The following is a 14,192-nucleotide window of genomic DNA, read 5'->3' as shown; positions in this document are numbered from 1 at the left end:
TTCTAATTCTGCAGAATGAATACAACACTTTTTCTCTGCCCCTCGGCAATCCAGGTATCTGAAATTGCCTGGCAGCTATATTGTGTCTCCTCCTCAAAGACTACTTTCCCCAGCCTATCTGCTTTTTTAGCCTCCCAAGCCTTGCCACCACCCTCTGTAATGTTAGGTGTCCGAGGCTGCCATGCACTAGTAGTTGCTGTCCATATACTACTAAGGAACTGATCCTCCTCCTCCCCCCTTCATCCTAGCCCAGTCAGGAGTGTGACTAAGATGTGTTAGCTAACCCTCCCCTCAAGTCTTTTCCGTTGTGTGTTCTCCAGTCATGGAAGAATCCTGTGCAGCATCGCAACAAAAAGACCCCATTGTTATTCTTTTCCTGCCTTCTGAAGTGACCCTCAGTTGCATGTGATGAATTATAGTTGAGTATTTTCAGCATGGTCTCTGCCTGGAAGTTGTGGATCCCGTCAATAGCTCATCTCTTCCGCAGTCTGGCTTTGAAAACGATTAGAAGGGCTTTTTAGTGCTTTTTGTTTATAGTTGATAATGCCTTACTATAACCTGGTCTCTGAACGTCAGTGGCTGGAGGAAGTTGCAATGTCTGTTATAATGGCTGTAAGAAAATGCCTCTTTTTGAATGTTCGTCCCCCCCATGATGTTTTACTGATACTGCTAGTTTTGCAGCGTGAATCTTTCTGGATTCACTATGCTGTGCATTATTCCGCGATCTTGTGGTTGGGTCCGGATTCGTAGTCTTTTCTTTGTTTTTTTTTTTTTTTTTTTCGTAGCCCAGGTGGGCGTCGACGTACACCATTTGGTGCACCTCCCGTGACGTCGTCGTGCTTCCTGCGGAAGTCCCACCTTTGGGGCGCCATCTTCAGATTCTTTTTTCCGCCGTTGGGTCTGGATCGTCATCGGGAAGCTCCAGAATTACACTCGAAGGAAGAAAAGCGAGTTTCGTCGATAGAAACACTAGAAGATATCAGGAAAGGAAAAGATTTCATCAGGAGCGCGAAGAAAGGAGGACCAGCGCCCTTTTCTTAGACGGCCTTGGAGAATGCACGCTCAGAGACCCTGAGCGCAATGGACAAGACGCCATTCAAGTTCTGCCCAAACTGCCACCACAAGTTCGCGCAGAGAGACCAGCATCCGGTCTGCAACCTCTGCCTACCGGTCGATCACCAGAGTATCGACTGCAACGCCTGCTCAGCCTTCGCGCCGAAGACACTCAGGGTGAGAGAGCGCGGCAGAGAAGGGCCAACGCCAGCATGGACGGCAAGGGGAAGCCCCCGACGCTCTACGCTCTGGGCCTCTCCTCAGACGACGAGGACAACGTCGCCGAGACAGCCGAAAACTTCACGGTCGTAGAGACCGACAAGAAAAAAGAAGACGAGGTAAGAGAATCGTCGAGCGCAAAACAAAAAGTACCTCGACAACACGAGGGTGACTCGAGAAAATCTGAGTCAAAGTCCACGAAGGGAGCCCCGGCGCCGAAAACTTCGACGTCCAAAGGGGGAACCACAGACAAGAGGCCGAGCGGATCCTTAGATAAGGACTCCCCGGTGCCGAAAGACGCCGAAAGGCAAGGGTCGTCGAAAGCATCCCATGAAACGGGCCGATCGACGCAGAAAGAACGTTCGACGTCGACGCAAGGTTCATCGAAAAGACCCGCGGTCGACGCCGAAAGCATCTCCGAGATGGAGAAGAAGAAGAGGCGGCTCGAGGCCGAAATGGAGAACATCCTTCAAAGAAAGAAGGAGTTCAACGCCAGAATGAAGGAATTCAAGATTCCAACGGTTCCATCAGCGGACGTCGAGGAGGTCGAAGACGAGTTCGACGCCGAAGGGCTGACAAGGGAACTCGAAGAGGAAGAAGAGCCCTATTATGAGGGAGAAGCCGAGGAAGAAGACCAACGGTCGTTCTACGAATCGGCGGCATCTACCAGCAACGACGTCGAATGGCACGATCTCGACACCGAAAACCCGGAGGAGCCCGTGGACACGTACCCTTCGAGGCCTTCGCCACCCGACGACATCGGGGTCTACAATATGGCGGTCAGGAGCGCAGCAATGGCCTTCGGCGTCAAACTCGACGAGGAGAAACCGAAAGCAGATTTTTCTCGTCGAGACACTGCTCCCCATCCAGACAAGGAGCCAGTTCCTCCCCATGCTACAAAGCGTGATGAATCAGGGGAGAGAAGCCTTCAAGGAACCTGCAACCTGCCGGTCGATCACGCCCAGGACAGAGAAGAAATATAAGCACTCCTCCCTGGACCCCCCTTACATCAAGGGTAGCGTGACCGCGGACTCCATCATAGCCTCCACGGCCAGGAGAAGGGCCAACGTACCAGCAACTTCGGGCCCACCCCCGGATAAGGAGAGCAGGAGGATTGACCTCACAGGAAGAAAGGTCGAGAGGAACGCCGCAATGCACTGGCGCATGGCGAATTCAAATGCACTCCTCAATAGACACCAGTACCAGCACTGGGATGAGATGGGGGAGTTAGTAAAGCACCTCCCCGAAGAATTCCGGCAGAGAGCCTCTCACCTGATAGATGAAGGCAAAAACATCGCCAACTCCTGTATAAAGACGGCGTTGGATGGGGCAGAGACTTCAGCAAGACTCATGGCCATAGGGGTCACAGAGAGGAGACATGCATGGCTAAGAATCTCGGGATTCAAACCGGAAGTGCAGAACAACATCCTTGGCACCCCCTTCAATGGAGAGACACTGTTCGGAGCAACAGTGGACGACAAGCTCACCCAGCTGAAAAAAGAAAACGAGACGGCGAGGTCCATGGGGGCCCTACAGCTGAGGGGAATGAGGCGAGGAAATCCCTCGAAGACCCTACGGTAGGGGAGGAAGCCAGCAGGGGACGTCGCACCAGGCGTTCCAACAAAGTCAGCAGGGTGAAGGTCACGGACAAGGTCAACAGAAGCAAAACTGGCAATATCAACCTCGGGGCCAGACCTTTCGCGGGAGAGGGAACGGACGTGGCCAAAGGAGGAGAGGGGGCGAACAGCCCTCGACAAAGTGACTCAGCACGCAAGAGGACGCCTACCCTCGTCAGGACCCCAAGGGTGAGGCGCAAAAAAGTGTCATCAGGGGGAAGAGAAAATTCAAGAGCCTACGAGCATACGACACCAGTAGGCGGAAGACTGAGGTTCTACCTTCAGGAGTGGCGGCGTATAACCACAGACAAGTGGATACGGAACGTTGTGCAGTACGGGTACTGCGTAGATTTGGAGAAAAGACCTCCAAACAGGACACCAAGGGGAAGACTGAGATCGGCCCAAGAACTGGCAATACTCAGAGAAGAAACGCGGAAACTCCTGCAAAAGGGAGCCATAGAGACAGTGCCGTTCAGAGAACGCAACAAAGGGGTCTACTCAAACTACTTCGTGGTTCCGAAGGTAGACGGAGACCTCAGACCCATACTAGACCTCCGTTACCTAAACAAGTTCATCAGAACGCAAAGGTTCAAAATGACTTCACTGCAGGAGGTTCTGCCACAGATAAGAGAAGGGGACTTCATGGTCACCGTGGACCTCAAGGATGCCTATCTTCACATCCCAATAAACAGAAGGCACAAGGGCCTTCTAAGATTCAACATCGAACAAGAACACTACCAGTTCACGACCCTGGCCTTCGGATTAAAATCAGCACCAAGGGTCCTTACAAAATGCCTGTCGGCGGTAGCGGCGCACCTACGAAGGCAGGGAATACATGTCTACCCCTACTTGGACGACTGGCTGGTCAAGGCAAACTCACGCGGAAAGTGCGAGAGGCACGCAAAACGCGTAACAGACACCCTCACAAAACTGGGATTCTCGATCCACTGGGGAAAATCATCGATGGAACCAGAGCAGGTGAAGATTTTCCTGGGGGCAAAGATCAACTCCCGCAACAGTACAGTAGTGCCCAGCGAGAGGAGGACAGAGGCTCTACTGAAGGAGGCGAAGCTCTACCAGAAGGGGCGAGCTCTGACAGTGAGGGCTGTGAGCAAGATGATGGGGATGATGGCGTCCTGTATCCAGCTGGTGCCGAATGTACGCCTGCACATGAGACCATTCCAGGAATGGCTACAACAACAATGGTCACAAGCAAACGGAAGCTGGGAGGATCTAGTGGTTGTTACGCACGCAGTGCAGGAGGAGATAACTTGGTGGAACAGAGGCAACATAACAGCAGGGAGAAGCCTGACACCACCAATCCCAACAGTGACCATTACCACGGACGCATCGCAGAAGGGATGGGGAGCGCACATGGACAACCTCAGAGTGAGGGGTCTATGGGCTCCAGCAGATGCGGTCCGCCATATCAACTACCTCGAGTTGAAAACAATCCTGCTAGCCCTGAAGGCATTCCAGAGGCACCTGTTCAACAAGAGGGTGTTGGTCCAAACAGACAACACCACGGCGATGTTCTACATCAACAAACAAGGGGGGACACAGTCGTTCCCGCTCTCATCCCTAGCTCAGGAGATTTGGAGATGGGCCATACCTCTCAGGATAGATCTACTGGCAATTCACCTACCGGGGAAGGACAATGTGGAGGCAGACTGGCTAAGCAGGCAGACCTCAGCATCACACGAGTGGGAGCTCAATGGCCAGGAAACGGAGAAACTCTTCCGGAGATGGGGGACTCCCACAATAGACCTTTTTGCAACACGCCACAATGCAAAATGCCAAAGCTTCGCGTCCAGGCAACCAGATCAGCAATCCAAGGGAAATGCCCTATGGATAAGCTGGTCGAGGACATTTGCCTACGCCTTTCCACCGATACCCCTGTTGCACAGAGTGCTAGACAAGTGCAGAACCAGCAACATGACCCTGATCCTGGTGGCTCCGCAGTGGGCGAGGCAGACATGGTTCTCACAAATTCAAGAAATGGCACAAGGCGAACCATACAGGTTCGAGAGGAGGAAGGACCTGCTCTCAATGCAAAACGGAGAGGTCCTGCACCCAGAGCCAGAGACCCTCAACCTGGCGGCATGGCTCCTGAAGACATAGAGTTCGCGCACCTAAGATTGCCGCCGAGCACGATGCGAGTGCTACGGGAGGCGAGGAAACCAACTACACGAAAATGCTACAGCGCAAAATGGAAGAGGTTCACTGTGTGGTGCCGGAAAAAGGGCCTGCAAAACAGAATGACAAGAGACTCAACAGTACTGAGGTACCTCACACACCTTCTAAAGAGTAACCTCTGCTCGAGCTCACTAAGGGTACACCTAGCGGCCATCGTGGCCTACACCAGAGGTGAAAAAGGTGGAAGTTTCTTCAGCTCGCAGGTGGTGAGGAGATTCATGGAAGGAGCCAAAAGGATGGCCCCCCCGAAAAGGTTGCCGCCGCCGGCTTGGAATCTGAATGTGGTCCTGACGGAGCTCATGAGGGCACCGTTTGAACCCATTCACAAGGCCACACTGCAGATGTTGACTATGAAAACAGCCTTCCTGGTGGCCATAACCTCACTACGCAGGGTGAGCGAGCTTCAAGCACTAACGCTGCAGGAACCCTACATTCAGATTCACAAAGATAGAATAGTCCTGAGAACGGACCCACACTTCATGCCCAAGGTAGTGTCGGCGTTCCACATAAATCAGGCTATCCAGATACCAAGTTTCTTCCAAAACCCGACTACAAACGCAGAAAAGGCACTGCACACCCTCGATGCCAGAAGAGCGGTGATGCACTACATTGAGAGAACCAAGGAACTCAGGAAGTCGAAACAGCTGTTTGTGTCCTTTGCTACTAGCTTCATGGGTAGACCAGTGACTAAGGGCACCATCGCAAGGTGGATTGCCCTCACTATTCAATTCTGCCACAAACAGGCTGGACAGGAGCTAGCGGAGGGGCCGCAGGCTCACTCCACAAGGAAGAAAGGGGCCACCGTGGCCTTCCTGGCGAACACGCCCATCCAGGACATATGCCTCGCGGCAACTTGGGCATCTGTGCACACGTTCACGAAACACTACTGCGTGGACATTCAGATGAACAAGGAAGCACAGGTTGGACAGAAGGTGCTTCAGCACATTTTCAACGACCAACGCTCATCTACCACCCAACCGCCACAGAACTAGGAAAACCGCTACAAAATCGATGCACAGCATAGTGAATCCAGAAAGATTCACGCTGCAAAACGAATAGTTTCTTACCTGTCGGTGTAGTTTTGCAGCTTGAAGATCTTTCTGGATTCACTAGCGAACCCACCCACCTCCGCCAGGAAGATGAGGCTGGAGGAAGAGGGGGTAAAATGGAAAAGATCAAAGAAATACAAACATACAGATAAAGGAACAAGAAGGATTAATCAATCGCCTAGGGTTAAAAAAAAAAAGAGGAAAGGAAAAAAGAACCCGAAGATGGCGCCCCAAAGGTGGGACTTCCGCAGGAAGCACGACGACGTCACGGGAGGTGCACCAAATGGTGTACGTCGACGCCCACCTGGGCTACGAAAAAAAAAAAAAAAAAGAAAAGACTACGAATCCGGACCCAACCACAAGATCGCGGAATAATGCACAGCATAGTGAATCCAGAAAGATCTTCAAGCTGCAAAACTACACCGACAGGTAAGAAACTATTCGTTTTTCAACTTTGAGTGCACTGAGGCTAGCTAACCAGATCTTGCAAGTGCTCTCACCCTAAAGTGTGTGTCATTGGCTATACCCAAATGGTAATAGCCAGCCTACATTTAAGTCCTTAGTAAATGGTACCCATAACATGTAAGTTAGAGTACCCTAGGGCTTGCATCACTCTGGAGGTCCTCAAAGTAAAACGAGTCCCTCAGTCTGCCACGGTAGACTGGTAGAGTAGTCATGCACTGCCAGCCCGACTTTGTATTGAAAGCAATGGCAAAGCCACCGTTTCTCCTGGATACGTGTATAAGTCACCTCTCTGGCAGGCCTACTGAGCCCTAAAGTCGGGGTGCAGCATATGATAAAGGCAGGGCATGTACTTTACATGTCCTGACAGTAAAACACGCAAAAAGACCGTTCTACATGGAAAGACTTGGTCGCCCAATTGGTGAGTACAGGATTACATGCTGACCCCTCAGCTGTGCTAACTCCTGAACGAGGCGACCAAAGTGAGCACTCCTAGGTATCAAACAACTCCTTATATTAAGCACCAGTTGTATCTCAAGTCGAAATTAATGTAACTTGTTGCAGTTTAGAACTTTTGTAAAGCTGCCACTTAGTTGTCTTTAAAGCCCCTGTGCCTTCCCTTGCACATATGGAACCTGTTCCATGAGACTGCTTTTTTCCCTCCTGGGGAGACTTGCCAACGTCTCTCAGGAAGGAGAACAATGAGGAATTGCAGAGGCTATGGAGGTGTCCCCTCCCTCATGCACAAAATAATTCAGTTGTTAGCCCCAAAAGGCAGGCTTCAAAGGTGAATCTGCCTTTGAAGGGCAGATGTGGAATTCCAGGGGGTGGGCTGCACGATTGTTGTGGTAGACAGGCTAGCACAGGAAGCACAAAGAGGAAAAACAGTTGTCAAACTGGTTTCCCCAGGGTCGTGTAGCCCTGAGATAGCCACACCCCAGAAGTGGGCAAGGGAGGACTGACCACCGAGAGAGGGGTCATGCCATCATGGAGGTGGGCAGAATGGCACATCCTGGGAGAGCCAGATGCCACACCCCACAGGAAGTGGTCACCAGGTGGGAGGGAGTCTTGTAACCCATTGGCTACCAAGCACATCTGCCCTGCAGGCACTTTGCTAACATAAAGGGGGCATCCCCTGGCACCAAAGACAGGTATTGATCGACTTAGAAGCAGGACTACCCTGCTGCACCGAGGGACCAGCCAAGAGGCTATACCATTGACGACTGCATCTGGTGGCTTACAAAGAGAAGGACTGTGCCTGCCACGTCCTGCTCAGGGAGAAGCTGACTCCAGAGCCCAGTCAAGATAAGGACGACTAAGTACCAGCTGACTGGCCTCCTGTTCGCAGCACAGGGTCATAACATCTGAAAAAGCCTGCTAGGGCAAGTTGGTAACATAAAATCTTCAAGCTGCCACCACCACCATCGCCTTGCAACACCAAAAACAAGAAGTGATGCACAGAGTTGCACCCAAGTTCGCAACCCAGGAGTGCTGTTGGAGAGTGGATGGGACCCTCTGAAGGCAAGTTATCGACTCTGGATGGATTGGCCTGTGACAGCGACAATGGACGACTACTTCAAACAGCTGGAGAGGACTTAATGGGCCGTCAATCCTGCATACAGGACTCCCTCTTCTTCATTGACCAAGTAATCCCTGCTGGAAGACCCACGCCGACCACAGCCTCCTTAGAGCAACTTCTGCGTCCTTCATCCCTTGCATCAGGACCACTCCAAAGGAATGCAAAGTAGCACAGATAATATGCCTGGAACTGCTGAAGGACTGCTTCTTCTGTAAAGGTAACTGCCCTGGTGGACCTTGCTGGTCCCCCCAGACTAGCTCCCTGCTGGACTTGGCTGCCCCAAGAACTTCTAACCAACCCCAGTGACACTTACCTAGGTTTTCCTTGAAAAAGTTTCTAAGTATCCAATTTGTTGCATTGCCAAGGCTTGTTCACGATTTAGTGAACTTGAGTTTAATTATTATCGATTCTAAATTACTTGTCTCTAGAACCTTCCAGTGGATGTTTTTTGTTCTAGTGACTAAATTCATTTGTACAAATAGTCTATTTTTGTGTATTGGTCTCGGATTTCTTGAGTGTTGTCCATTTCTTCTTCAGTTGTTTTGGTGCTGTTAAAATGCTTTACACTTGTTCCTCTGTGTAAGCCTTGCTACTCAGTGCCACAGCTACCCAGGGTTGGGCTGAGGATGTAACAGACAAAACCTAAGGGTCCTAAATGGTTGGTAAGTGTATTATACAGTGAGGTTGCACAACCACACCATACAATATACCCCATTTCCTCACAATGGCTATATGTAATATGGTCTCCTTCAGGGGTCTAAAAGTCTGTTCTTGTGTTAGGATGTGTTCTCCCAGGGAAAATGAATAATTGAGAACAAGCTTTTGGTCTCTCAAATATGTTAGCTATGGATGCTCCCTCCACTGAAGTCTCTTTCCTCGGCTTGCCTCTCTACATCCAAGACTGACTAATTGCAGTTCCTAGCGTAGGTCAGTTTGTATTCCAGACGTGTCTCCTTCCCTCTAATGAAGTCGGTTTCTCCTTGGTTGACTGTTCTCCAGTGTGAGCTGAGGTCTATTTATCTACATATCCGTGTGTACATATGCACTTTATTCAAGGTCTAAGTTAAGGTCTGTTTTTCTGTAGTGTGCACATATTCGCTTATTTATGTGTTATAGACTTGCTAACGTGCTCGTCTTGCCCTTCAATGTGATCTCTATGTTGAGCACTTACAACAGACCTCAATTTTGAGGAATGAAATCTAGTTGAAGCCATGGATTTATTAAGAGGGGCTGACCCATGTCCGGCTACCCCACCCTTATGAATTTGGGGGTCAGTTTACATTTTGTACCAATAAATAAGATCAATGTGATAGATGTAGTAATACTGTGTTTTTTCAGTGACCTTTTTAACATTTTTCTGTATCTCTTGCAGAGTTTGTACAGATGATGACTGCGAAGTAAAGTTCTAGAAGCTTCCGCTGCAGCAGAGCAAAAGATGGGGACTGTACCTGCCATCGCTCTATGCCCTCTGCTTCCTCCCTCGTCCCTGTTGCCAACTCTCCTCCTGTGATTTAGCTCCATTCGCCCTTCTTGCCAAGCATGATCCGACTACCCTTGTCTGGCCGTGGGCGTCTGATGCTACCAAGCGCCCTGGGACATAGGCGCAGTGCATGCCCTGTGTAGCAATAGCTGCACCTTCTCGTGGGAGCGTGATCTTGTGAAATACTCCTACCTTAACCCTCCACCCCTTCCCTCTTTCCCTCCGAAACGGCTGCAGGGAGAGAAAGAAAAGATGGCAGGGCCCTTCATTTAACCCTGCTGCCCTGACAATGTTGACTGGATAAACTGAACTTTCCCTTTCTCTGACTGAAGGGCATATTAAAGGATGTGTTTGATTGACATCTGGTCAAGCCTTTGATGTTCAGTCTTGCACAGTAGAAGCGGGCTTCCTGAGAAGCAAAGGACTCTCTGTCTCAGCCAAATTGGAGACTCCTTATTGTGCCTAAAGTATGGCTTTGGTATAAGAATTACTTCCAAAATTATGTAAAGGTGGGGGTACAATGGAAACTCCGACAGTTTGAATTTATAATTAAGAACGAACCAGTGTTGACATTCCACAGGAGCTTTATCTCATCAGATTGCTCCCACCAAGATAGCACACAGGTTAATAATCTATGTATGACTTTGTTCTAGCCAGATTTGGTGTTCTGGCCTTTTTTCTGGCTCCACAGCTCAGCCAAATATAAGCCTGTGTAGTGCAAATGTGGAGTCTTGCCTGTTGTATTCACATCAAACTTACCCTGCATCCTATGAGCTTGGGCATCTTTTCTTTAGATGGCACGTGTACAGACATGAGGTAGGCCTAGTCCCCCGCATGATGGGATTTGAAATATAGAGCGATTAATGGGATAGGTAATGTTTTTAAAGGGAGACTGTAAAGCTAGCAACAAGACTAAACCAAGGTCTTCCCTAATCTCAAACTTGAAAATCTCCCCTAATTTTTGGGAAAGCTAGCCATTTCAAAGTCATCTCATCTGTCTATGTTGTGTAAAATACAATACAGACTTTATATTTTGCCGTATTGTGCAAGCACAGTCCTAGGACCACATTTGCCTACCCTCTGCCAAACTCCACCCCCTCTTTTTTTTATATACATTTCTGTCCTTGCAGCCGTGCCTCCTACTAGCATATTGAAGGATAGGCTTTAGCAGGCCACTTTTCCTTCTTCCGTATGCTGGATTAGCAGCCCCTGGCCCATTGACTCCATTTCGTGTTCTAATGTCTGCCGTTGCCTCCATGTCCTTGTTTGCATTTTTGGTATTGTGGCTCGTGTGTACTGATCATTTTTTAAAACTGCTTAATGTGAAACGAAAGAAACCCCTTTTATATGTGTTTCCTATCTGCTCCCCTTCGTCTAATTTTGCCTCTTTGAGGCGCTTCTCTTCCATTCCATGGTGATGTTATGCTCTTATTTTCAATAAACTCAACTTGTATTTCTATCCATTGTACTTGCTCAGTTTCTTTGGTGTGAATGTGCTGGATCGGATTGCTTTGGTGCTTGAGTGTTGAGAGTATTGTATAATGTTCACTAGAAATTAAGTTTTATTCTGTCAAGTGATGTGTTGTATATTCTTGTGTGAAAGTAGAGACTGCAGCATATGCTGCTGTTCATCACGTGTTGAGCACACATCTGCCGTTCAGTGTTGGGTTTGGGGTGATTCAAACCCCCCCCAAAAGAAGTGCTTTTAGTCTGGCCATGATAATTGTTACTCCAATGAAACATTCAATAGGAATTTCCTCTGCAGCACTCTGCACACCATCTGCGACTGGTTCATGATGAAGAACCAAGGCCTGGGTTATATAAGAATGCCTTATTTGGATGGTAGTAATGGAGAACACTTGCTTTTAAAAATCGTCCCAAATAGTACATTTCTTTGCTCGACCTGCAATAAATCTATAAACCAGGGACCACTACAAAAGTGCATGTTCAGCTTGTCAGACCTTTTGATAAACAACACCATTCTGCACTGAAGAGATGGTGGATGCGGGGGAGTGGCAAGTAGCCCAAGATGGCGGCTGATTAAACCTAACATTCCTGGGTACCAGTATCCTTCCTACACTCCTGCTACTCTGCAGCATCTGACCAGCCGCTGGCCCCAGGATGTGGGCTGCTGTACTCTGTGTGGGACTGGGGTCCGATTAGTAGCCACTCCTGACATCCCAGAGTGGACAACATGGTGGGCAGGGGAATGCTGCCTGGGGAACAGTGTCCCACTGAGGATGGAGACAGAGGAGGGCGGAAGCCCATGCGTCTGCATCAGGTCCGTATCACCCTGATTGTCTGATGAAGTGGAGGACATGGACTCGGCGGCAGCAGTGCTGAAGCCAGTGACTGTTGCACGGGTTGTTGGTGAGCATGTCCACTCTGTACTGCTTTCTGTATGTGGCGCGGCCGTGCAGGCCATGGCCTGGGTATCTGTGAGACCTGATGGCATTGGCATGCCTGCTGGTGAGGGCCCAGGCTGTGACTGGAAATGGGGCCCTCCCTCTTCATAGCTGAAGTCATGCCAACTGGAAATGGGGACCACCGCTGCTTGTATTCTTCTGGGCTGACCCTGGGGGTTATTGGTGCACTTGCCCCTTCGTGCTGCCGCCTGGGTGTGGCGTGGCTTCGTTGACCGCGGCACGTGTGGTCTTGCGGTCTGGGCATGCCGGCGCCTCCTGCTGGTGGAGGGCAGGGCAGCAGTGGGGTCGGAGGCCCTTCCACCCCCTGCACTTGGATGCCCTCCTTCCCACTGAACTTGAAGGCTGGCTACAAGGATGTGATTCCAGGGCCCATGTATTGCCTTTGTGTAGGCAATTTGGAGCGGGCTTGATCCCGCAGTGGTACTGCCTGGGCACACGCAGTAACGCCTACATTGTTGATGCGCATCCGACACCCATAGAGGCCCTTCCTTGCTCCTACTGCCCTGGGCGGAACTGGTGTGAACTCGGGCCCACTGATCACTGTGGTTCCGGGACTGCCGTGCTCCACAGCGGACTTGTAGCGGAGGTGAGGGGTGGCCTGGTGGGATTGGCTGCAAACCCCTGTTGCTCCTGAGGATGGGGTGGGGGCGCACTGTAGGCCCTTTGCTCCCCCCACCTGTAAGGGACTGCTTCCTTTTCCTGGTGGTCTACTGAAGGTAGTCCGGTGGGGGAGTGTGGTGATGCAACACTTTGGCCACTATAGCTATCCATGAAATGTGTCCCCTTGCTTCTACTTGCAAGCCTTAAGGTACCACTGATCTATAGACTCCCTAATTGCTGTCAGGTGCTGAAACTGTAATTGTTGACCACTTTGGGATCGGCCACTGAGTCTGGTGAGGGGGTGCACACATTGTTGTTGGGAGCCTAGCTGCACAGGAGATTTATCGACTCTTGAACTATGTCGCCTAGATGGTCCATCACTGTAACCTCCTTCCTGGAGCACACTGCGGTTCTCTAGGGAAACCACTTAGCCATTGAGCTTTGTTCTGTGTCATTGTTTGACTACTCATCAGGAGGTCCCTGAATAGACTAATCACTTCCATGTAATGCCTACAACAATATTACCCATATATTCCCTGCCTGGCATCCCCACGTTCAGAGTAGCAGATCCCATCACTCGCTAGCCAGGCATGGGTGTCACCTGGGTGATAACAGTGGGGCTTTCTAAAACCAAGACTGGGGCTCCTCCGGCCCGTATCGCTCCCACTCCTCAACATCAGAGGGCTTACCTATTCACTTTTTGAATGGGAGCAGTGCATCGCCAACCTTTTCTGTAGACAAATTTGATGTAATACTTCAGGAGATTTGGGAGTCTCAGGTGGCCATCGTGCAGTAACTGGGGGTGATCACAACGGATCTCAGCCTACTGAAGGACGATCACCGTAAGTTAACGGACCAAGTCAGAGCTAACAAATCGGCACTGACCGTTTTAGCACAGTGTTCAAAGGAACACAATGTACACATTCTGCAACTACGCCAACAGGTGAAGCATCTCCAAGCATGTGCAGAGGATGCTGAGGGAAGGTCCCACCGTAATAATATACGTATGGTGGGGTTCCCTGAGGGGGCGGAGGGCCCCCATACAACACCATACATTGAGGACTGGCTCAGAAGGGAGGTGGTTTCTACTGGTCTTTCTGACCTGTTCACCGTGGAGAGAGTGCACTGGGTCCCCTCATAGAAGCCCATTCCCGGTGCAAATGCACAGCCTATAATAGCTAAAATCCTCAATTTCAGAGACTGTGACGTTCTACTGCAAGCAGCTCGTAAGAAGGCTCCTCTCCTAGTCAATGTTTCAAGGGTGTCCATATTTACGGACTACACAACGGCTGTGCACTGCAAGCGTGCCTCCTTCTAGGAAGTAAAAAGCCATCTGCGCATGGCTGGCCTCACTTGCGCCCTTCTCTTTCCAGCCAAATTCAAAATAATTAATGATCTAACCCGTTTCTTTGATAGCCCTGAGAGTGCTTGGAACAGCATTTTACTGACAACTGGATGTGGCCCCCGGGCCGTGGCACCATCGAGATTGCAGTTTGCCCCTGGGGGAGACGT

At 50.2% G+C, this 14,192-nt stretch overlaps 1 protein-coding gene across 2 annotated transcripts in view; it reads left to right on the top strand.

The window, feature by feature from the left end:
- Window positions 1–11,113, top strand: part of LOC146798637 (calmodulin-1-like) — a 66,590-nt gene extending 55,477 nt beyond the window's left edge. For both annotated transcript variants that reach the window (XM_085625956.1, XM_085625955.1), the window contains one exon: window positions 9,547–11,113. In XM_085625956.1, coding sequence (XP_085482082.1) covers window positions 9,547–9,575 — 29 coding nt within the window. In that variant the 3' untranslated portion in view covers window positions 9,576–11,113. The remainder of the gene's footprint in view (window positions 1–9,546) is intronic.
- The last annotated feature ends 3,079 nt before the right edge of the window (window positions 11,114–14,192 follow it).

This window comes from Triturus cristatus, chromosome 9 (genome assembly GCF_964204655.1).
Source record: "Triturus cristatus chromosome 9, aTriCri1.1, whole genome shotgun sequence".
In the NCBI taxonomy this organism is placed as follows: Eukaryota; Metazoa; Chordata; class Amphibia; order Caudata; family Salamandridae; genus Triturus; species Triturus cristatus.
Note: the sequence above shows the minus strand (reverse complement) of the source record. Positions and strands in the feature narration are given on the sequence as shown.